The sequence below is a fragment of the Diadema antillarum genome, unplaced genomic scaffold (genome assembly GCF_040938485.1).
Source record: "Diadema antillarum isolate AM-2024a unplaced genomic scaffold, OU_Dant_1.0 seq00000538_RagTag, whole genome shotgun sequence".
Classification (NCBI taxonomy): domain Eukaryota; kingdom Metazoa; phylum Echinodermata; class Echinoidea; order Diadematoida; family Diadematidae; genus Diadema; species Diadema antillarum.
Window position 1 is genome coordinate 1,150,245 of NW_027271486.1, and position 26,510 is coordinate 1,176,754.

Here is a 26,510-nt window from a genome sequence, read left to right on the forward strand (position 1 = left end):
CACATATTAATAGGCCTATATACATGTATACACGCTATCAAACGATTACCTGATGCATATCATAAAGTAGGGCCTACACAGCAGTGTCCACCGCAGTCGTTGTGGCAAAAATTATTTTTCTTCGCTTTCGATATACATGTAGCTTACTCTAATAGACCTGTTTTTTTTTTTAGTTTGCCTCGTCCTTAGCAATCCTTACAAAGCTGACATGAAACGGATTGTGGAGTTTATTTTGCATTCTATATAAATGTAAATTTCCCGAGTCATTATGAGTGCATTTATTATTAACATTTCAGATGTTATGGCATTGTTCTACTATTTAAAAGCAAAATGAAGTAATCAGACGCTGAAAAGTTTGTTGCAACGTTGATAGAATTTATTTCAACCAAAAAAAAAATCATCTTGAATTTGCAGGACTTAATATCAACAAACCCTCCTGATCAAGATTGATTGATTGCTCCGAAAATTAATTAAACAGCACAAGTGTCTGACGGAGAAAACAAAAACCAAAAATTGAATCATTAACGTCGTTTCTTTCTACGTGAAAGAATATGTTCATGCTTATTTTCATCCACGGCTTCCTTTATTGATGTTGTAATGCTGGAGAGAGAATTTTCATAACATAGTCTTCTGCCAATGTAACATATAATTCCCTGTATTCCTTTCGGTTTCCATTGTTGTATTCTCTAGCGTACTTAACAGCGCATCTTCATGATGATATCAAGTGCACATGATATAGCCATCAATCTTCTTTAAAAAAAAGGAAAGGAATATGCATCGAGAGAAGGTGACACTTGTGGCATACGATGATCACTGGCTGATCGACGGTGGGGGCAGGGTTCAGGACTATTTAAGAAATTGCAAACTGGATTGTATAAAATGTTAACAATCGAGATGAAGCGAAGCGTCGGGTAATTTCAAAGTTTTCTTAAACACATCAGCCAGTATTCTGGAGAAAAATGTCAAGATACAGACCCCCTTCTACTCGTAAACTAAGCATCCGTAACGATCATTATGGTATTATGGCTGTAATGTTTCAACTGAGAGCGTGTCACGTGCCATGAAGGCACACATGACAGCGAATCCTATGTAGAATTTGATTACAAATCATATCAAGTTGTCAGGATAATAACAAGAACTCTCTGTACTGGGAAGAACTCACTCCCCATTCCCTATCCCCACCCCCCCCCCCCCGCTATCCGCGCCCATGTATCATACACACCACCACTTCATGTACATAGGTGAGCTGTACCCAGGGGAAGCTTACATGTACTCGTATCGGTCGAGGTTGAAGGGAAGACTATAGACTCACGCAAACATCACACCATCACAATACAACAGGAATGGCTGAAGAAAGAGAAGTGAGAGTGAGCACCCATAGCTATGTCAGCATGATCTGCCTCAGCCTATTTCTCAGTTTTCTCGTGTTTTTGTCTGTCGTCCCTTCGACGCCGGGGCAAAAACATTGGACTGAACTATACAAATTTTCTTACATTATAGCGCAGATCATAGTGGCTCTGATCATTGGGCTTGTCCTCTTCTGGTTGTCTTTCCCAAGGACGAGATACCACAGGAAACAAACCATCTTCTGGCCGAAACAATGTCGACATTGTGCCCAGGTCCTTGGTATGCTGACACAATGGAATAAATGCAGTGAATCTTCAAAGGTGCAGACCCCACCCCTTAATCACCCATCTTCCGTCAAGCTGTTTTCTGAATCCACGTCACAGCAAGGGTCTTCAAGGGAAGGACTCGAGGGAACTGAATCCCAGTACAACAATAATACCAGCTGTGCAGGAGAGCTGTGGTACTTACGCCGGAAATCGCTAGCACAGGCTATGATTATCCTTGGTGTAATCGGCATCGTTGGAGCACCTCTGAAATTTGTCAGTTTTATTCTAGATCAGCACGCAACTCTCGTGAACGTATGTCGGGTCACTTTTGCAATGGTTTTAATCCTGGTTGTCCTCCCGGCCACAATGTTTAGCATCGCCAGGTATCACGATGCCGTTTTTGTCGACACACCTCTCTTCTCGGCTGGTTTTGCCTTCCTTTGTGGTGGCTTCATGTGGTTGGCCACTTTTAAGCTCTTTTTCCCCATTAGTGGACTCTTTGGCAACGCGTCCTTTCCATATTGGCAAAATGGCACTGGAAACAGTGTCATTCTTCCAAGTTTAGGTAGGCAGTTTTAGTTCAGCAATAGTCATAACATGAGGTAATAATTTCAGTTTTTGCGTCTCTCCCACTGGTTCGCCTACGAACCTTTAGAAAGTATGTCATATCTGAAGTAATATCGTACAAAATAAACCATGTCCATCTCATCAAATGATTCTACCATTGCTGTGATTTAGTAACATTACTTTTAAGGGAATGTTCTGTGGTATATAGTTGCTAAATATTGCTAGAGTAAAATACTTAGCTATCCAGTCAGAGATTTTTCACAGGAAGGAAATTACCGTCTCATTTAAAATCTCTTTTTTTTTTTCATTACTATTATAATGGCGAACATGTCTGTTTTTGGTAAGGTGTGTCAAATGTTGATGCTGAAAAGTTTCGTTGTCTTTGTCGAATCTTTATAAAAAAGCAGAAAAAAACGAGCTATAGTGTTGCTTAGTATTGAAGTATGTTGAATGTTTCCTGTTTTATTCTTTCCCTCTCTATAGCAAATTGTGTTGCATCAAAAGGAACATCTATCGACATTTTGACACTAGGTGCGATCTTACACAATGTTTCGTTTATCACAGGTGCGTCTTTGATGTCCATGTATGCACAGTGCGCTTTAATCGGTACTGTATTCCTATGGACCATCTGGTCATCAATGATTAGACGACACACCCTTCATACATATCTAGGCGAATCCAATTCAGAAATCCAGTCATTTGATCGTTCCCGATTACGACGAGGCATTACCATTTCAGGGGCTAACACCAGCCAGAGTGCCATGCGACATGATGAGGATGAACCGTCTGGTTCACGTGAAAGACACGCCCTGCTGCATCACGTGAATTGTGATACGGGCAGACAGCTTAAATCATATACGCGCCGAGTCCTTGCAGTGTCCCTCATTGTGGCGTTACTCTACTCTAGCGCTCGCTTCACCGTGGCTGCCTACCCTGGCACCATACTCTCTTCAAAAGCCAAGTTCTACTCGAGTACTCGTCTGCATACCCTATTTTATTTACCAGTGATAATCATGTGTCTACATCAACAGCGTCTAACGAGAGCATCAAGACGTTTTCAATAATGTTGCCAATCTTCTTGCGCTGGTCATGTTGGCAGATCTCTTGGAGTCGATGATGTCGTCTATCTCGTCTCTCTCTTTGGGACTTTCTTACATCGGATTTTCGACATCCTACCGTATATTGCACTGACAATCCTGAATAAGAGTGTTCGAAGTATAATAGGCCTTATGTATGAGTGTTTTGTAATATATGTAGCGTGGTTGATTTCTTCATTTCTACACCGTGTCCGGCGCCAATACTTTTCGAATATTAATGAGGTCAAGTGGACTCTGGCGACATTGGTGTACCTCGGATTTGTTAGTGCTGCGCAGTGGTTGAAAGACAGCTGGGAGGCTGGTTTCTTCGAGTCTGGGGTACCGAAAGTTATTGATTTCTTGTTGCAACCACTTGTATTAATGTTTAGGCTCATGACTTCAATTAGTGCTTACGAAACCTATCATATCGTTTTATCAAAATATAAAGAAATCAGTTCAAACCACACACCAAATTATGGGACAATTCAACGTTCTCGGTAAAAGCCTGTATTATGTCGTCATCTGTTTACATGTGTTATTTTCATTTATAATGATGTATCCTATTAAAGCTTATCAAAGTTGGAGCGTCTGAAAACCGTGGAGAAATTGCACACTGGTAGAGTATTTGAAACAATGCGTGTGAAGTCCATTTAAAATACGTGTTTATTTCCAAAATGCTTAACTTGTTTATGCCACATTTGAGGTTGTAGAGAAATTATGACTAAAGCGTGTTTTTTGACAATTAATATGACATTCGATTGAGTGCAAAGTGATGGTTTGGAGGTCTCATTTTTCAATGGTATTTACGTCATGATGAAACCTTGAAATAATTCACTATAACAACGGAACCTGCAACCGTTAGCATTGATATATCACTGTGACGAGTCAAGATTCAAAGCAGTCTTCATTATCATAATTATGGGTTGTTAGGGGTGGGATGTCACGTGCTTTACAGATTGATACCAACAATGAACTATGAGGGGCCCAGGATTTAGGCTTCGGTCAATTCATAATTTTGAGATTCGAGATTTCTCTTTCGATAATTTACTATTCAGGTTCAATAACTTCAATAACATTTTACATGAAACCCTCGAATGCCATATCGGTTTAGTCTCATTGACGAGATGGCAAGGACGAACCTGGCAACCCTGGAATAAAATGAAAAAACTTAACCAGTGTGTGTGTTTCAGAGATGAGCCTGCGCTTTAGGTTAAAGTATTCGGAATGTTTTTGGATTTAGACTGCATCTTTCTGACTCATCGGTGATTGATGTAAATCACATTATGTAATTACTCCTTTGTTTCCTTATTTCCCATATTCCATCACAAATGGCATTAAAGTAAAGGTGGATGGATGGTCCATGTTGATCTCGGCTTTTTGAGTAGGCCTTTATCCGCTTACGATCCAGATAAAATGTATTTATAAAATCAAGTCAAATTTTGTGATTCACATTCAAATCATTTTAGGAAAGCACAAATAGTCATTCACATGAATCAATTATTGTACTTTCAGTAAGTCAGAAGAATGTTACATTTTACTTGTCGAGGAATGCACCTTACTACAAGCATTTTTTTTTTTGCTTTCCTCCCCATCTCCAGCATTCCCTAGATTTCAGAGTGTTGTGGTGTTTCTTTTGACCTTATGAATGGTATATCCATTAATTTCACTTATATTTTGTAATACCGATTTTGATATTATATAAACAATGTATATGCACTCGTGTCTTCTGTTAAAAAAGAAGAGCACTTACGTGTTTTGTTGGGAATAGAAATATTAATGAATTGATTTAATTAATTTCTTCAGTGATATTAATTTTCACATATCAAATGTCATGATGCAATTCATCATGATAAGTGCTTTTAGCACGTCTTGTAAAAACCAATACTTGCGACAATTGAGTTGATCTCCGCCTTGTGTTTTTTTTTCTTTGTTTTTTTGTTGTTTTTTCTCTACAATCGAAGGTGATTTGCGTTTTCTTCCTGTTTTTCAATAGGCAGTAGGCACTCAAACGCTCTTTCAATAAAATGAGGACGGATTTGGTAAGTTTCTTTGTAAAAATTCCTATTTTTCTCAACGTGTTCAATTCAATTCAATTCAAAGTTTATCTCATTTTCGACAAAACATATATGTTACACTTCTTTTGACAACAGAGAATAAGGTAAACAGAACAGTTTGCAATGAAAAGACTGTACATTGATTGAGGACCTTATAGTAATTATACATTGTAGTAAAAAAAGAAACAGATGTGTTCACACATCATGATAGAAAGCATCCAGTGCTTTTAAACTAACTTCATTTTGTAAACACAGAATTACATTCATCATAGTTTTTACGTACATAATGACGCCTTGAAGTGCCTTTCATAATGTGGGTTAAACAAAAAGCCCAAAGGTTTGAAACTTAACAGCAACGAGACAACACTGTGATGGTGTAGATAATGGAAACGTGTTAAATCCCGCTCAGGTCAAATTGTTCGTCACCAGCACACTTACTAGTACACTGTATATTTAGTCGGGGTTTTCTGTTCTTTGTTTCGTTTTCATTTTTTTTCTTTTTGAGAGGGGCAATAAGTTGGTGAGCGACTGGAGGTGAAGAGGGACAGGTTTAGGCAAGTTAGGGGTAGGTAATAGTTTGTTAGTAAGGATAGTTAAGTAGGGATATTTTGTTGTTGTTGTTGTTGTTGTTGTTGTTGTTGTAAATGCAGCAAGCATAACAGACACGTGATTATTTTGTTTTGTGTAACAAAATCAGGTATTATGGGTAGGGTGATACGTTTTAGGTATATGATGAGTTTCCTACGCTTAATTAGATTATGGTTTAGGAGATATTAGTTTACCGTGTTTAGTGCAGGCTTTGGTGAAAAGTATTTTCATATTTTCATATGTTGCAATTAGACAGATGTTGGTGAGTTTGGTCAAGTTGATCAAGATGGAATTCTTTATTATGAGATATGTGTATATTTTTGTATCACTTTTGAAAAGGTTGTATGACATGGCATAAGTACATCATTCTATGATTTAAGAATGTAAATATGATTATATATATATATATATATATATATATATATACATTATATATATATATAGAGAGAGAGAGAGAGAGAGAGAGAAAGAGAGAGAGAGACAGAGGCATACAAGTTAGAAGAATAGAGCTGCTTCGTTTGTTTACATTCGTTTCATTGTGAACAAGATGCTGATATTGAATTAAGATAAAAATATATATAAGTTTTAAAAACGTGTACGTAACAGTTGTGCTTGTATAGTGTCTCAGTTGCACAACATATTTGATTGTACCCGTATTGCACAACTACAGAACATGCTATCATCACTGCACTGGATAGAACGCCAAATACTTACTTATATTGCGGCCTCGGTGGAATAGAACTGCACAAGAGATAATTTAGTATTTTGAGTTCTGTAGTACAGTACTGGTATATTAATCGAACATGCACTAATTGTTAGAATATATGATAGACCCCTCGAACTGTATGTATTTTCAGTAGGTCTAGGCCCCTTACTAGATCTAATCTACTTAATCCTTTTAGCTCTCAGATACAAAGGCTTCTTACCTTTGAAGACATTATTTGCCATTTGCAGATGAAACAAAAACCCAGGGTTAGTACTTCAAAATAGTTTCGGATAGAAACAACCAATGAAAAATGTTAATCAGTATAATCAATGTTAGAATAATGTTAAATGTGCAAAATGTGAACAATGGTTATAATAAAATTTTTTCTATAATGAACAGTTATGGTGTTGTGGGGTTTTTTTGAGAAAAATAGTGATATCTCCTTATATTGTAAGCTTTATTGCAAATATTTAATATGGTAGCATGTTCTGTGATACAACTGAGCTCCACATATGCATCACTTTTTTAATTAGTGCTCCCAGTGGAAAACAATAACTTTTTCATGAACTCCAAACTCCAGATGTCAGCTCTTCTTAGCTCTTCAATGGTGGAACACTCCGAACACGAAAAAGCCTGAAATTGAATGCTGGGAACACGGGAATCCCAGCGCCAATAGCTCAGTCGGTAGAGCACCGGTCTAGTAATCCGGAGGTCTCGGGTTCGAATCCCGATGAAAACCCATTTTCTTTGCTCAAAGTTTTCACTATCTATATATATATATATATATATGTATATATATATATATATATATATATATATATATATACAGCTGTTATGCATACATGCATATAATGTACAGTAACCTGTAATGGTAGGTTGCGCCCTCGCTTGTTCAGTCATCATACATCAAACTGTTAAAGGCCCAGTTTACCTTTGGAAACAGTGATTTAAAGAAATTTCAAGATATGACATTTAATGCATATGTGTAGGTCTGTCATATAAAATTACATAAAAATCATATAAACTATATATTATATAAAATAATAGTATAAAATTTTCGAGATAAAGCCCAAAATATAAGGAGATATCTGTATATTTCTCAATTAACCGTAACTGTAGATGGTTTAGTCTGGAAACATTTTTATTGAAACTATTGTTCACATTTTTTAGATCTAACAATACGTAACATCGATTTTACGGATTCAAATCTTTACAGTAGTTGTTTTCATCCCTATCTCACATTTAAGAACTATTTTAAAGCACTAATGCTGGGTTTCTGTTTCATATGCAAATGGTAAATTATGCCTTTAATCTGTCAGAGTATGCGTCATCTATGGGCTCCTGCTTTTAACCCGTTCCATACTAAATTCTAAAATCCCCATAGACTTAATACACAGGCCACCAGGTTCCCGTATTGAACGGGTTAATAGATCGATTTTCTTCAAAACTCATGATATGGAAGTGATGCTGGTCACATTGGTCCACTTTTCATAGGGTTAGTGGTCATAGTTTGAACAGTGTCCTATATGCGTTGCCCAAGAAGCTGCATTTCTTGAGGGATTTTACTTCAAATCCGAAATGGAAATGTATAATCTGCCGGTACCTTTGGTAGTAGCGCCCTCGCTTGTTCAGTGTTCACACACAAAATATCTAACATTGCCTAACGTTTTAGGGTCTCTTGTCTGCACTCAATGACCACATTTCTCTTAATAGATTTCGTTCACGTTTTGTACAGAGGACAGTGATTCATCAACAAAAGTTGACCTGTCTTAGTTTTGGAGATGCCCCTTCGATGTTCAAACTCGTTTGGGGCTGCCACCGTTTAGACATTCCTTTTTTGTTTTCTACCATGTATTATTAGGCCAACTATTCTTCATATTCCTGTATATTTTCGTCAAAACTCGTAATACCTTGATCATACTTGAATTTGGATCCTTAAAGCTTCTAGCAATGCTATCCGCTGTGTTTCCACTTTAATAGTTTAAGGTGTTAGAATATATTTTGATGGACATCCTTTGTGCACCATGTAGGTGGCACTTCGTCATGCTCGTGGTGGATATTTTTGATAGTTTGTATACTTTGGTGTACGATAAATATGATATTATCTAGACTCATGCTATTATTATTGGTAATGCTACCCTCAGACTTTTTGTTGTTGTTTGGTGGGGGAGTTGATATGCAGATTAGTCATGTTGTGTATGACGACTGGAGATGCCATATTTGATGAGAGGCAGGGATTTTTTCACGGTTCGTATTAAAATATGATAAATTCATGCGGTTAGGTTGCCTAATGAGAGACTTGCGAGGTGACGATAATAATAATTAATGATGATAATCAATTGAGATTTCCCAGAGACACGATGCAATGAAAACTTGCTATATAAAATCGGTATTATTTTCCCAGAAGCAAATGTCCTTCCTATACTGTTTATCATCAAGGAGAAAGAGAATGACATGACGTAAATTTCTAAAAATAATGAGTAGACAACTACTGGAGGGAATATTAGTGGGATATAAAGAGAGATTAGCATTAAGTCCCGTGACCAACTTTCGATTTTCAATAGCCATAATTCTGCCAGATCGATACTGTGTCCGGGATATTAATCGCATGATAAAGACAACGTTTTTCTACCTCAAAAAGGAAATAAAATAGAGATGAAAAGAAAAAGGCAATTGCCACCATTTCCGCATAGCGATCGGTAACGCTATGCTCGTTTCGATCATGATGCTATCTGTGTTTTTATATAATGGCTCGACAGCAATATCTTGTATCATTACTTCGGTTGAATATTATACACAAGATCTGAGTGGCAATTTATGGCAAATCCCACAACGTGAACACTTTGAATTGAACACCATTCTACGCGTGTGGATGCATATTTGGCATTTCTAACTACTGTCACCAGCTATCTACGCCCGTGCATCATTGGTGCACATAGCACGATATCTGAACGTTACCGCACATACACATACACACATCGGTCGCACATCGGTCTAAAGGTTGAAGAGAAGACAGTCTTACCCCAGCGACATGTCATCAGAACACAACAGCACAGGAATGGCGGAAGAAAGAGAAGTGAGAGTGAGCACCCATAGCTATGTCAGCATGATCTGCCTCAGCCTATTTCTCAGTTTTCTCGCGTATTTGTCTGTTGGCCCTTCGACTCCAGTTGCAGCGAAGGATTGGTCGGAAATGTGCAAAGTTATCCATGTCTTGGCGCAGATCATAGTGGCTCTGATGATGGCGATTGTCCTCTTCTGGTTTTCTTTCACAAGGCCAAGATACCACAGGAAACAGACCATCTTCTGGCCGAAGCAATGTCGACATTGTGCCCAGGTAATTGGTATTCTGACACAATGTAGAGGCAGCGAACCCTCACAGGTGCAGACCCGATCCCTTCACTCACATTCTGTCCAGTCGTCTTCTGATACCGCGTCACGACAAGAGTCCTCGAGGGAAAATCTTCTTTCACCACTGGATACTGACGCAATTGAAGGGGATGGAAGTCAAGAGAATCAACAAGAACATGATAAAAGACTCGAGTCCTCTGAATCCCAGTGCAATGCCAGCTGTTCTGGAAAGTGGTACCTTCGCCGAAAGTCTCTAGCCCAGGCTATGATAATAATGGGCTTGCTCAGCTTTGTTTTAGGACCCCTCAAAGTTTTCAAGTACATTCTTCATCGGGATGTAACGCTATTGCATATATTCGGGGACACTTTTATGATTATACTAATGTTTGGTGTGCTACCGGCCTCAATTTTGGGCATTGCTAGGTATCACGATGCCGTTTTTGTCGACACACCTCTCTTCTCGGCTGGATGTGCCTTTCTTTGTGGTGGCTTCATGTGGTTGGCCACTTTTAAGATAGGTGTCCCTATTGGTGACCTTTTTGGTAATGGCTCCTGTCCATATTCTCAAATATACACTACTGACCGGTGGGACTTTATTCAGACGAGTTTAGGTAAGAAGGGTAAATAAGCAATTGCAATTCAAAAGTTATCAAAAATAAATCTCCCTGTCAGAGAAGCGGGCTCATGAATATTCATAAGATATCCTCCTTCAGTATAAAAGGCAGGAGAGATTGTATCCGTTACACCTTTTTTACATCTGCTATAAGAAAAAAGAATACGTTCAAGGGTTGTAGGGCCTGCTTTGGACACTGATTGGTATATTAGCGATGTTGCCGATCAGTGGAGGAATGTTGCCAAAGACAAATGAAGTCATTGTTAATCAAATCTGCAAACTACTAATTGCTTCGTGCAGCACTAAGTCTTCGGAATATGTTAGGTGTTCTGTAATATAGAAGTATACGTAGGAAGATTATTCTTCCGGATAAGTAACACACATATCCAATACTTACCGTTCACAAAGTGGTCACTGCCGAAATTCCATAAAACCTGTGACTATCCTTTATTCCTTCACGAAAAAAAAAGGAAGATGATTCTTCCTTATGAATACATGGCTCTCTAAAAAGATCACTTCGTCTTGGTGAAAGTCTGGGTGAAAGAAAAACTGATTTTCCTTTCAAGGAATAATCCATCATCAGCGTGTTTATGGCCCCCTCAGACAGTGTCAAAAGCAAGCTGGTGATACCCTTGATTATAAAACATTGACACATTATTGTATCTAAAACTACATGGTTCTGGCTTGAGAGGAACAGTATCGTCCTAATTTGGTTTGTTTATTTATTAAAACCTAAAAAAGAAAAACATCTAGCAGAGCTTCTGGCGCCCCTCAAAGATCAAATCTTGGACCCTTCATTTGTTTTTCCTTCTTTTCATAAACGACTTACTCTTTTCTTCATCTTTGACAGAACTAAATCAATTAGATTCTGCTGATGATACAAACATACTTTATTCTAATAAAAATTTATCACTTTGATTAGTGACAACAGTCTAAACAGCGAGCTAATTCCAGTTTTATCCAGTTTTGAATGTTCTGAATTGTTCCATAATACGATCAAAACTAATTTTATTCAATCTACAAGTATTTCTCATTAAGTTGTATGATAGCCATTGGTAATTTACCAATTTAGCTTCATTCTGAAGAGATTTCTTACTAAATGTTTAGTGTAAAAGATGGATTCTAATCTTAGGTGAAATGGCGACATAATTAAGACATAAATTCCACTGTGTCCACCAATATTTCCGAAGCCCCATCATCGCATTCGATCGTAAAGTCCTTTCCTTCTTACCCACATTAAGTACTGTTAAGTTGTATGGAAAACTGTAGCTTGATCAAAATACACTTTGTTCCTCCATAAAAAGGGGGTCCATAAAGGCGCATTCTGACCCATGTTTAAGCATAAGACCCGGTATCGGGAGGTTTCCATCACCCCTCCCCCACCCCTGCTCCCCATCTTTTTCCTTATCCTTCCTTCCCGCGAACATCATGCTGCATCCCTTTGTTTTATTGCACTAGATACTCGGTTACCAAAGAGTCAAGCTTTTTGCTTATTGTTGACCACTACAACCGTGTCGTATGGAAATTTAGACACATGAAAATATTTTGCAGATGTAGAGTATTGAAAATTGTTGAAATTGTACAAAATAAAAATGTTGTGTAGTATTACACATGAACATATTGTTTATGTGTGATGACATTGCTGAAAATTGATCATGTAGAGTAATGCTATACAGGAAATATGTAAATCAAAACGAGATCTATCAAATCAAATCAAGTAATATAGGACTGTTGTCACTTGTGTGTATAATATTCAACTTTTAATTCATCTGATAAGACACTTGTAACACTCAAATTGAAAAGTCTTTAGATGAGGTTTAATCTCTGTAACATGTATGAAGTAGCTAGGTACGATGTTGAATGTATCATGCAACTTAAACTATTGTATTAATGATCGTTCTCATCATATCACCATTACAGGAGCATCAGCGATGTCGATGTATGCACAATGCGCTATAATCGGTACTGTATTCCTTTGGACCATTTGGTCATCTATGATAAGGCAACACACCCTTCACCTACGCGAATCCAACCCACAGATCCAGCCATTTGATCCTCCCCGGTCACAACAAGTCACCAGGGACTCCGGGACAAGCTATAGGATGAATGTCATACGATATGACGAAGACGCAACGTCTCATGCAGGGGACAGCGAGGAAGGGGGACAGTTGCTGCAGCACGAAGGCAGCAGACCAGACAGACTGCTCAAGCCATTTTTGCACCGTGTCCTGAGAGTATCCGTAGGTGCTGCTACAATCTACTCTGGTGCTCGCTTCGCTATTGCCATCTTTCCCAACGAAATGATATCTGGAGACGCCAAATTCTTCTTCGCAACTGTGATGAATGTCACGTTTTACTCACCGGTCATCATCTTTATTATATATCAGCATCATTTAACGAGAGCTTCAAGAGGTTTGCGGCAGGTTTGTGGACCTTGCGCTGGAACAGCTTTTGGGGGTGATAATCTCTTATACCTCATCTCTCTCTTCGGAACTTTTATCTCTAAACTTTTCAGCATCATGGCAGCCATAGCGCTACTATTCTTAGATGGGAGCGTTCGATGTTTACTCTATCTTGTGCATAAAGTCCTTGCAGTATGGATTGCATGGCTGGTATCTTCATTCGTATATCGGGTACAGCGCCAGGACTCCTCCAAGATTGCTGAGGTCAAGTGGACTCTAGCGACCTTGGTGTACCTTGGGTTCTTCAGTGCTGCCCGGTGGCTCAAGAATAGCTGGGGTGATAGCTATGAGCCACTGGAAGTTAACTTCTTCAAACGGGAGGTGGTAGCGTTTGTTCATATTCTACTGATTCCACTAGAATTAATGTTTGAACTCATGACCGCTCTGCTTGCATATGAAAGATATCACATCTTGTTATCCAGGTATAAAGAAAACGCTTTAATTCCCGCTAAGACGTACGGGACCATTCAACGTTCCCATTAGAAATATGTAGTGTTTGCTCTTTCAGTGTCAGACTGAGAAAATATAACAGGTCAACTCCCACCCCCCCCCAAAAAAAAAAAATGTCATTGGTACAAAATGTCATAAGTAAGTGCATGTGTGTGAAATTTATTGACATTAACGGTTAGAAAGAGATATGTCAGGGTTGAATACGGCAGATACCTTTGCGAAATATGAACCACCGACGCGCTCAATATGTATTTTGTGCGATCAATACCGCTCTCCTTATACTATTTCTGCAAAACTTGTTATACGCCTGTATTATATTCTACTCCTGGCGTACCATGTCCTTCCCTTCTCTGGTATTCACATGTTTTATTTTTATCATTTCACCTTCTTTCTCCAGACCCCCGTCCCCCTCTTCTCTTGGTATTTTCACCATTAATGGTGCAGCAATCTGTTACATTCAGCTTTCTACTCACCATCTCCTTGTTTTGATCTTTTGTTACTATTCTGATACGAGATTCAAATCTATATTACAGATATCTTTTGTAAACCGTTTGAAAATCAAATGAATTATTTGTGAAACGTACGTTTCTCAAAATTAAGCATTACATGTTCTCTTATGATAGGTATGTTACGATTTGCCAACTAACAATCAAACAAGGTATTGTACACGATATGAGATATGATTTTGATGAAAATAGGTTTCGTTTTTTTTTTTCTTAAAACTATCATTACGGTATATGACCAATTTTACTAACCTTCCAGTTTCTTTATAGTTTGTAAACAAATCCTAAATTCTTTTGTTTAGTTTCTTTGTTTTCGTATAGGAGAAGGGTATTGTTAAAGCTCAATTACTCCCCAATCTCAAATCCTGATAGCTGCCTGATATACAACGTATCTGACTGATCATTACTTTAAAGTTATTAAGCCAAGAATAACATTGTATCAAACTTTTAGAGCAATTTTTTTTTTTACACCAGCTCTCTTATTGGCACATGCATATGAATTGTGTAAAAACTGTTTTGCAAGAACTACTAAAAGATAATTTTCACTCTTTATTCTTGTTTTTAAACTTAATTTCTAGCTGGTTTGGAATTGCCCTTTATGGGTTTATTGACAGCAGATTAAGTTAGGGCACGGTAATTTCTTTAAGGAAAAGATCAAACTATAGGTTTTTCTTAGCTAAGTCTGTGAATGATAATCATTACAGTTTATCTTAATTTGTATTACCTACTTTCATTAAATGCAGTCTACAATTTGCGAATAAAAATATGTATATAAGCTATATTTTATGGAAAATGTAAATATGCAGTGCATAATCTTTTATGCGCGCCAAGCCAAGTTCGAGGGATGCACAAAATTGTATGTGTGTATCATGACAAACACGTATATTTCAGTGCATCATTTTTTGTCTTCATACAATTAAAAATATCATAGAATTGCCCCCTCCGTCCCCCCCCCCAAAAAAAAAGAAAACACTCTGTTTTTATCTTGTCTCTATAAAGTTCCAACATGAAGCAAGTATGTAATAGTGGGGCTATAGCGCAGTCCTATATAGGCAGGGTCGAGGCGATTTCAAATCGGTCGTTATTTTTTGTTCGTGAATATCTGGATTATTGCTTCAACGATATATCCGATGTCCCTTTTACTGTGTCAATGTTATGGATAACTCGTATCCTGCAGGAAAAAAAAACACACACACAAACACACACACACAAACACACACACACACACACACACACACACACTTATACTTGCTTCATGTGACTTGAGCGAAGCGTTTATCTCACTAGTCCATTACCTATTACAAGATATGAGAACATTGTGGTGCTCGTGATGTACCTCATTCTTGGTTGCTGAAGTGGACGAAATAATGAAGAAAATGTGTAATAGTACTGGTTTTTTTTTTTTTTTTGGTCTTTTCATTGCTTTAGTTCAGTTTTAGTTTTGTCTAGTCTGATATAGTAATGCCTTGTTACTTAGTCACTTGGTGTCCTCCTTTAAACTCACACCTTACCGTAAACATGTTGAATGGGATGTTATGAAATTGATGAATTGTGAATTAGATTGAGCTAGAACTTACAACAGAACATTTCTTTTTTCTCTACTTAGAAACAAAGAAAAAAACACAATTGGAATACAAGATGTACATTTTGCGTAGCTTCTGAGCTACAGCTTCTCAGCTTCCTCCTCCTTCTTGTTCTCGTTGTGTTACCATGTCATTGTATTCCTGGTTCTTGTCAGTGACATTCCATCTTTTTTTTTACATATATGCACTTTGTTTCTCTTCTTAGTTCTTCTTTGCGTGGCCCACTATGTGTGCATGTGTATAGTTTCTTGTCATCATATATTGCTGGTGCACACGGCTCAATGTACATTGTCTGTGCCGAAATGCTGACATTTTATCTTACATTTGTACTTCTTCTGTATCCTTTTATCACAACACCTGAATTATATTTTTATTCCACATTATAAGTGTCGACCAATTTTGCATATAATGTTACTTGCATATTGTTAACCGAGTGATCTACGTCTGCAAGCTCTTCTTTTTAGTGCATCACTCTTTTCCATCGCTTTATTTACTTCTCCATGTCATTCCTGTATTAAAACAAAGCAATGTTTTTCTTGTATATTGTACATATTTTCGCACATATATTTTGTACTTCCTTTGTTTCTCGAAGTGAATTTACAAACTTCATCAAAAGTTGCAGTTCTGCTCAGACATTCGACTTTCGATAGTGCATCACTTTAATTAACAACTAGAATGTACAACAGACATTCACATCAGCATATAAAAATGTGACCCTGCACCTCAAAACAAACAAAAAGTCGCCAGACATGAATTTTTAGTTAAGACCATATTCTGAAAGAGCAGACTTTAAGCTTTAAATTGATGTATAATTCAAATCAAATTGACTCTCCTAACCTATCTAAATATTGGAAAGAAATCACAAACTCAGGAAAAGTGTGAACTGAGAAAAGAGGCTCTAAAGTACAGTGTCTATTCAAGCGTTTAATCTTTACTAAACCGTGCTGGCTGTGCGATGAATGGGACGAAAAACAGGAAGTAAACCACCAAAGTAACAACAATGAAGGGATTATCAGATTAAACTGAAATTAAGCGTGCCTCATTAACACATTCTGTCCATAACTAGAACTATCACTCATTGTGATTAATATACCCCCACCCACAACTGAGGAAATTAGCTCAAACAGGATTTTTTTTTTACTTTTTAATGAAAAAAATACCATGGCAATGCACTGTCCAACAGTAAATAAATGTATTGCTCACTGTTAGTCAAATGTCCCACATCCCAAGTCAAGTGCTCAAAAACTGAGTGAGCAAGATAAATAAACTGACGATTTCTATGGTTTTTATTAAAAATTGTGTAACCATGGCAACACAATGTTGGATATTAAGAAAAAATGAAGTTTGCACAACTATATATCATTGCCGTCACATGTGCCAAATTTCAAGCCAAATGCTAACAGGATGAGGGGCTTAGTTGAATTCACAATATTAGTGTATCATTTTCATTCAAAATATACTGTTACCATGGCAACACATTTTCCACACTGACAAAAGAGGTTTTGCACATCTAGGTAATGTAGAGGTAATATGTGCCAAATATGAAGCCAAAATGCTCTAAACAGAAAGAGTTAGGATCTAATCGAAATGTTTATATGATTTTCATTCAAAATGCACTGTTACCATGGCAACACATTGTTCAACAATGATGAAATACAAAGTTTGCATATCTCTGTACTACAATAATGGTTGCATGTGCCAAAAACAAGCCAAATGCTCAAAGACTGAGGGAGTTACCTGAATCCAAAATATTTTTATATGATTTTCAAACTATGCTGTTACCATGGCAACACAATGATTAACAATGACGAAAGGATAAGTTAGCACATCTACGTACCATAGTGGTTAGGTGTGCCAAATTTCAAGCTAAATGCTCAAAGACTAAGGGAGTTGGCGGATCCAAACGTTTTTTGGTGAAAAAATGTTGTTACCACGGCAACGCATTGTTCAACAATAATGACAGATTAAGTTTGAACATCTATATGCTATAGTGGTCACATGTGCCAAATTTCAAGCCAAATGCTCAAAGACTGAGGGAGATAACTGAATCCACAATATTTTTGCATGATTTTCATTCAAAATATACTGTTACCATGGCAACACATTGATCAACAATGACCAAAGACTATGAATGCTCATCTACGTACTATAGTGATCACAATGTGCCAAATTTCAAGCTAAATGCTCAAAGACTGAGGTAGTTACCTGAATCCACAATATTTTTGTATGCATTTTAGTGAAAAGCTGCTGTTACCATGGCAACCCATTGTTGACCACTGACGAAAGATTAAGTTTGCACATCTATATGCTATAGTGGTTGCATGTGCCAAATTTCAAGCCAAATGCTCAAAGAGTGAGGGAGTTAACTGAATCCACAATATTTTTGTATGATTTTCATTCAAAATATGCCGTTACCATGGCAACGCATTGATCACCGCTGACGAAAGATTACCTTTGCACATCTACGTACCACAGTGGTCATGTGTGCCAAATTTCTATCTAAATGCTCGAATACTAAAGGAAGTTAGCTGAATGCACAATATTTTTGCATGTTTTCTTGGTAAACAAAAGCTGTTACCATGGCAACGCATTGCTAACGACTCACGAAAAATTAAGTTTGCACATCTATACACTATAGTGGTCATGTGTGCCAAATTTCAAGTCAAATGCTCTAAGACTGAGGGAGTTAACTGAATCCACAATATTTTTGTATGATTTTCATTTAAACTATGCTGTTGCCATGGCAACACATTGATCAACAATGACGAAAGAGTAAGTATGCACATCTACATACAATAGTGGTCACATGTGCCTGTTTTTTCAGCCAAATACTTGAAAACTGACGGAGTTAGGCTAATCCACACATTTTTGTATAATTGGTAAAAAAAATAATGTTGCCCATGGCAACAGATTCATTACCAAACACATCAATTGTGTTTTGCACAAATATACATTACATTGATCACATATCCCAAACTCAAACTGAATTGCTACAAAACTAAGAGAGTAGAGCAATCCACAACATTTTGTAAGATTTTTATGAAAATCTTCCGTTGCCATGGCAACGCATTATGAAATACTCATGAAAAAGGTCTCTTGCACATCTGCCTGTGATAGCGGTCACACATGCCAAATTTTACGCTAAAAAATAAGAAAGTTGTTCGATCCGCAAGTTTTTATGAAAATCTTCCGTTGCCATGGCAACTCATAATGCAATACTAACGAAATAGGTGTCTTGCACTTCTCCCTTTCATAGCAGTCACACATGCTGAATTTGGGGATAATTGCTCAAAAAATGAGAGAGTAATTTGATCCACAAGTTTTTACGAGAATATGCCGTTGCCATGGCAACGCATTACGCGATACTAACGAAAAAGATGTCTTGCACATCTACCTTTGATAGCGGTCACACATGCCAAATTTGGGGTCAATTGCTCAAAAAATGAGAGAGGAGTTCGACCCACAAGATTTAGCAACGGACCGACCGACCGACCGACCGACCGACCGACCGACCGACCGACCGACCGACCGACGGACCGACCGACCGACCGGCCACCCGACGTCAGGGTGATTCCTATATACCCCCCCCCCCCCCCTACACACTATGTGTGGGTGGGGGTATACTCTATGTCAACTTTCAAAGCAGTAGCACTATCCTTGCAAGAGTTATTAGAGTTGAAAGTGAAGAGTGTGGACAAGGTTTTTCAGAAATGAAAAAGGGATTCTAAAGACACACCTAATCACACTATTCTACCAAAAATGTTTGATATAAACTGCTAAAAAAACACACTTTCCTGCCCATTTTATGATACCAAATTTTAGCATAATGTAAGAGAAGACCCGCTCTTTCAGAAAGTATGAAAAAGTCAAGTTCGGCTAGGTTGATCCATTTCACTTATTTTCAGTCTTCACGCAAAATCATTGTGTGCGACTTTATGTTCGTTTTGAGTTGCACGGTCACAAATATTTAATATCTAATACAGTGCATCCGACTACAGAAAAAAGAGGACTCTTAAACAAATTGTTAAAATACTGAACCAAAGAAGAAAGAAAAAAAAAAACACAGTGACAACATTAACCACTACCGTGCACTGATACAACTGAGACTGACTACTCTTGGCAAAGATTCATCTGTTCAATAACAGTTATGATACTTTTTGAAGTAAGAGTTTTCATACACACCGACTGCCATTGTGCCAAATAATTTTCACCTTGAGCGCTGTGAAAAAAAAAAAACCAAATAATAACTGGTGCTTCCTTCACTCAGTACAACCCAAATATAATTTCAACTTCGTAAATGAGACGACATATTACTTTAGTGGCTTGTGCTACAGGCGTAGTAACTACTGACAAGACTGAGAGTAAAAGTAGATGCGGTAAATTCAAATCCACACAAGGAGAGATTTATCAAGAAACGTTTGTAACTATAATGTGTGGTAATACATAATTTTCTTACTGTGAATAACCAGTCGATGTTCAAGTTCACTGTAGAAACTTATTTAAAATCGAAAGTGCAATGCTATGCGCTCCAAACACATATCTCAAACATCATGAGTTAAGTTCAGGAATTTCACGTTTACCCTTTGTTTCTAAAATACAGTGTACTTCTGTCAATGACATAGATAAAGAATGGTTTAGGCATCAAACGGGTTAAACCGAAAAGAAGAAAGTATAATTTCTTTTCCGAAACACAATATTCGGTCTGGATGACATAATGATGAGATCACCTTACAATTAATCTTACATTGGTTAAACATATGTTGTGCTATACAAATACCTGTGCATCATATATCTAAAACCTCCTCCTCCTGAGCCTCGCTTGCTACTCTTAGACTTTTTTGTCACGTGAAGGATACAGGTTTTTATTTTCATTAATCACGAAAGGAAGAGTTTTCTGAACAAGAGTGACATTACTCATAATCTGGTTCAACCACTGTCTTGTGACAGTAACAAGCTGACGTGTGATAAATTTCTATTCATATTTTGCTAAGATCAAACAAGATAAGTCACATCTCCGCCTGTAGTTAACTTAAAATAAAAATATCGTGTTGATATGCTTTGTTCTGATAATATAATGAATAAGACTCGGTTATGTATGGACCTATATAGGTGTATATATATATATATATATATATACTAGGTGTTTCAAAAAACATTTTCCACTTTTGATCATAAATATTTCAAAAACTATTCATTCGATAAAACAGTCATTGATATGAGTAACAGTTGGATAGTGTACAATTTGGTTGAAGGTGATTTGCACGTGAAAGCATAAATCAGTTTCATTAAATCTAAGATTGATTTTGAAATTAGGTTTCAGATTTTGGTCAAATTTTAACCCTCTGCACAAAAATTGAACTTCGCACAGGAACCAATGATGTGTATGTGAGTGTGTGCTGACAATGGCCGTGAACAATGGACATGCCTGAACCACCTGTTGACTAGGCGTCAGTCTGGCGCTTCCTGTTACACGAATGCTTAATCAATAATTCATGTGGATTGCCCTGGGCACTGCTAGTCTGAATTCATGCACGCTTAAAGTGCTTGCAAACACCACATTTCATTCCAGCTGTCAATCATTTTCAAATTTTGCTTCACATATCACTAAATTTGGGATATAAATAAGCATAAAATTGATCTAAAGTTCCTCATTTTAATACAACTGTCTACTAATTAATAGTCTGACAAACTTTTCGCTTTTTCCATAAAAAGAGATCATTTTTGGTAAAGAGTTCAGCAGCATTTATCATTGGGGCGATTTGTTTCAGAGTAGATTTATTTAAGGCTCCATATACACAAGTGTCCCTACTCTAATTGATTTTCTTTACTTCCTGTCACCACGTTTACGATAGAACAGAAAGTATTCATTGTAATTTTGTTTTTCAGAAATAGGGAGAGCACTGACGCGACTCGACGACAGTATCGACAGGCGTTTGACTTTACACAGATACTGCCAGATGCTGAATAAAGACTAGCTGTGATAGTGGAATTTCTCATGAATGAATAATGAAGCATTCAAACCCTGGCCATTGTTCAGGACCATTGTCAGGGTGTTAACCACACACTCCCGTACACACCCATTGACCCCTGTGCAAAGTGAAATTTTGTATAGAGGGTTGAAAATAGAGCAAAGTCTGGAACCTAACTGTGAAATTAATCATGGATTTCATGAAACTTATTTATGCTTTCATATTTAAACCACCTTAAACCAAATTGTACACTATTCAGCTATCAATCATATCAATGACAGTGTTATCTGATATAATTATAGTTTTTGAATTATCAAGAATCAAAAGTGGAAAATGTTTTTTGAAACACCTAGTATATATATATATATATATATATATATATATATATATATATAGAGCGTGAGAAGGGGTATCGACCATTTACAGTACCAGTGTATGGCCTTCATTATTTACATTCAGTGTGAAAAGAAGAGCCAGGTGGACGTAGCTAGGTCAACGTGTCTGTTTATTGCCGCCGAGCTTTCGGTCCCAAACGGACCTTCATCAGGGCTTATTAATGGCGGATGGCTTATTAATGGCGTCCACCTGGCTCTTCTTTTCACACTATATTTTTTCTTTATCCTCCTTCGAGGGACTTTATTCCATTTCAAATATCTAAAAAGCTTCACAGAAGATATACAGAGAACAAAATATACGAACATAGAACAATAAATTGTCAAAATCATAATCATCACATGAATTTCGATTCCTCTGGAAATTTCATACTTCAAATATATCCAAAATACTTCATAAGTGTGACATTACCTCAACATATTAATTTCCTCATCCACAGTTAATCAAATATCATTTATGTGATTCAACTTCTGCTCTAATTCATGAAGTTGCCTTTTCGTGAAATCAAGTAAGTTTTTTTTTTACTAGAAATTTTAAATTAATAATGAGCTCTGTTCTAAAGTTAATCAATAATGCCTATACATTCGTTGCTTTTGCGGTATAATTGCTAAGTATATACAAACCAAAAATCGTGTATTGGGCAAAAACTAATATCAAATTTAACAACATCAAAGATTTATCTCTTACATCTATTCCTGTTAATATCATTCGTTCATTTACAGTGATATTAATATGAAAATAAGCGCATATAAAATTTGATATTTTTTCCCAATATAACTTCGTATCTGGGCAATGTAACAAGACATGCCAAATCGATTCAACTTCGTTGCATTTCTTACAAATCATATCAGACATAATTCTCCATTTCACTAAATTTTCTTTAAATGGTAAAATTCTGTGTAATAACTTAAAACTATATTGCTTATATATATATATATATATATATATACAAATCATTGTTCAGCTTACTGGTATCTGCAACTGCAGGACCAGTAATGTCAACAGGATTTCATTTAGTTTCCTGCATAATATTTTTGTACATTTCATAGGCTAGCATCGCAGTATGCAACTGGTACAAACTTGAAAAGGGCTCCAAAAGAGCACCAATCACATACGCTGTAGTTTTACCGAAGAACGAAGTGTGAATCACCCAGTTGTCTATTATAAAACTTTGGATTACCCACTCCGTTGCATTCATGACAATGATGTAAATGAGGCAGGAGAGATTCCACTTGGTTCTCCGAAGATTCGCCCGGGAGTATCGTTGGATGTTCAATAGGAAAGCCGTTGTAAGCCAGATGATAATCGTGACGACAAGAGAGTAAACGATTGCGGCGACAGACAGCAGTATATATTCGCTCGATAGCGAATCCTTTCTTGTAAGGACACCAATAGCTGCAGAAAGACGAAAAAAGTTCTGACTAAATATTCCGCAGGTGCAGAGCAGAAGAAGGATCTCGTGACCGCTAAATTTTCTTTTGGAAAATCTTCCTCGAAACACTGTCTTAGGAAAGTTGTACGACTTATTTACCAGCAGAATGAAGAGAGGGACAAGATAGGCAATTCCTATGATATAAAGAATTGTAGTCTTGAATTCCTTTGAAGAATGCTTGATGGGCATTTCTTCAAAAGTGATATTTGTTATGAAGTAGACGAGTCCGGTGCAAAAGAGAATCGTCCAGCTCTTGTATACATGCTTCAGAATTTCTGAAGACGGCCCCACCAGTATCTGAAGCGATTCATCCCTAGTGAACATTTGGCTTGGCAAGCACAATGCCATGTGATGAAAATAGGATCTACAGGTTTGTCCTACAGCTCGCAGCTTCAACGAAAGACTCTGGCCCTGCATTTCCTCGTGTTGAAAATCGGTGTCACTCAATTTCAACGCAGTCTGTGGAATCAGAGCGTTCCATAGATGCAAGTAAATTGCAGCACTAGTGATGCTGCATTCTTTGTACATTGACTGCATTGATTTTGCGAACTCTTGGAATCCGTCAACAGTGTAATTCAAATGACACACTAGATGGTGCGAAGAATTCATGACTTTAAGCAGTGGCGAGACCTCCGCTACGCCCGACATCCACAGTCCCCAGGACAGAAGTACTGCGACCACGAAACAATTTGTTGTTGTTGCGACAAATACGGCATCATGATAGCGAGTAAAGAACAATATTGCCAGGAAAATCGTTAGTCCATTAGCGACAGTTATCAGATTATCACTTATGATAATCACACTTGAATCCCAGCATGCAAATCTCGCTATGATAAAGCATACACTACTAACGATGTCCAAAACGCCAAACACGGTGAATAAATTGACCAAAGAACGATGAGCGTTGAAGACGGTTAGTGCGGCAGGAGAATTGTCGGTGTTGATCGTATCATGTCGTCAACAAGAATGACGCGGAGTAAAATACCTCTCCCTCACCTGCGAGCTGTTATCTGTAAAATGTTCTTCACCTTTTGACCCGTATGAAATGTCAGGCACAAGCATATTGCCGAATTGACTACAAAAGGCTGGGTCTATTTGGTCAGGTCCATGCGGAGACAGTGGTAAAGCAGACGACGATGGAGATGGTCGAGGTCTCCGTTGCGATGTAAATCTACTCCTGTATGGGTCTGTCATTGGCGTTCTGCCTTCCAGTCGAAGACTAATAAGTCGGGCACAGTGCCCGCAGCGCATCGGCCATAGAATACGTCCTTCTCGGTGCAATTTCTTCCGATGCCATAAGAGAAAAACAAATGATGCAGAGACGGTGAGTGCAAGGATAACCGTGCATATTTTTCTGACGTACAACCTGATATCCGATTAGCTGTCCTGCTGCCGATTCAGGGTAAAAGCTGGGAGGAAAGAGAGACAGATACCGATGCTTGCGAGTAAGCAAACAAACATCGTAGCATTATAGTGGTGTGGAGACGAAACGCCACAAGACCTATCACCAGGCATATTGACTCCGTAATATGATTTCAATTTACTCCAAATAAACAGTTTCTCGGTGGTATACGATTAGTTCACAAAAGTCGCCTATGCTTTGGGAAGTCGCTCTTACTGACAACTTTACCCACATAAGTCATGAGAATCTTCTCTAGAAGGACATTTGGATCATGTGTGTTTTCTCTTCCCTGTTGAACATCTCATTTCCTGATTTCTCAGCTACATCACAAAGAGGAAATGGGCTATGACTGAGAATTTCACATTGTCGTATTGTCAAGAGTGAAGTTTCTATCCTTTTCAGTAATATGACACACCATTGCTCGTACCTATAATATGGTGCATTGTGTTGAAGTTGCTTAGTGGAAGTATATTTCATTATTGTCTCTTTTCAGAGTTCAAATAATACACTTGTATCTCTTACACAACAGTTGCACAATGAACTATAAAGTGATAACGACAGTTCTAATATGCATTTACAGCTTTGTGTTGGAGCCTCTCGTCGGGGCTTCAAGTGGCTTTTGCCTCGAAATATTTTGAGTGATTTCTACAGATACTTGAAAGTGAAAATAAATGAAGACGGTTCGATTAGCCAATATGTGACAATTACTTAGAGTAGATAAAGTCAATTCTACCAAACGTGTGAACAAACAAACCGCAAAAAAGAAAAAAATGTACCCATTTCAATCAATATGAGATAACTTACATACCATTGCTGAAAACAAAGCAAAATACTTAAATGATATTATGTAATATTTTGAATATCATCTCCATTATTATTTCAATTATGCGTAAGAATGAGGTATGATTGAAAAGATTCTGTATCCCTCTGTTTGGTGATGACTTTATAATCATTCTAAACCCTTTGAAAATCTATCTGTCTTTGTATTTAAAGTGTCCTTGCATCCCCCTTTTCTGCCTTTAAACAAGTTAGATGTTTGTCTATTAAGGGAGGCAGAAAGCAAAAATCAAAACAAAACGAAACGAAACGAAACTATTTTTGTTTAGTTGCAGCAACACTGATTAAAAGGGCACACTGTCTCTGAGTCAAAGGTCAAGTAGTATTTCAGCTTTTCCGTTCCTACGAATTACAATTTGTACAATCATAAAAAAGCTCCATGCCACAGTAAAACAGCAAAAACGAAAAATGCGAGTCCTATTCATGAAAAGGAGCTAGGAAAATTACGAGCTGGTGCAGTAATTTCCATGTAGAGAAGAATTCAGTACATAATATGGAAATTCATATAAAATCATCTCTCATTTTTGAATATACAGATATCGATTTCATTGCATTTACACTTAAACGAACACTTAGATTTAAGCGTGCAATTTGTAAAACACATTAAACGTCATTATATTATGTGGACTTGAATCTGCTGGGAAAACTACTGCTTCTTTAACTTTCATTTTTAGTTCTTTAAACAAGCTACCAACTTTCCCTAAAAGTGCTATACAGAAGGCACTCAGTATCTACATTAACTGTGCGCGTACTAATGTGTATGCCTCGTATGCGACCATTGCTGCATGGAGGCCGTATAGGGAGACCACAGGTTCTAGAAGCGCCCCTATAAGTTCTCCCGTTGGGTATCCGTAGTATGCCTGCAACTCCTCGCCTGACTCAATAAGGATTGTATCTATTAACCACTGAGA

General features: G+C 37.5%; 1 protein-coding gene across 1 annotated transcript in view; it reads left to right on the plus strand.

Annotated features, from left to right (window-relative positions):
- Positions 1-1,293: 1,293 nt before the first annotated feature.
- LOC139734669 (uncharacterized) overlaps positions 1,294-26,510 on the plus strand; it is a 31,717-nt gene continuing 6,500 nt past the window's right edge. Inside the window, exons 1-3 of the mRNA XM_071645457.1 lie at positions 1,294-2,178; positions 12,489-12,808; positions 13,208-13,354. Of these exons, the coding sequence (XP_071501558.1) occupies positions 1,344-2,178; positions 12,489-12,808; positions 13,208-13,354 (1,302 nt within the window). The 5' untranslated portion in view covers positions 1,294-1,343. The remainder of the gene's footprint in view (positions 2,179-12,488; positions 12,809-13,207; positions 13,355-26,510) is intronic.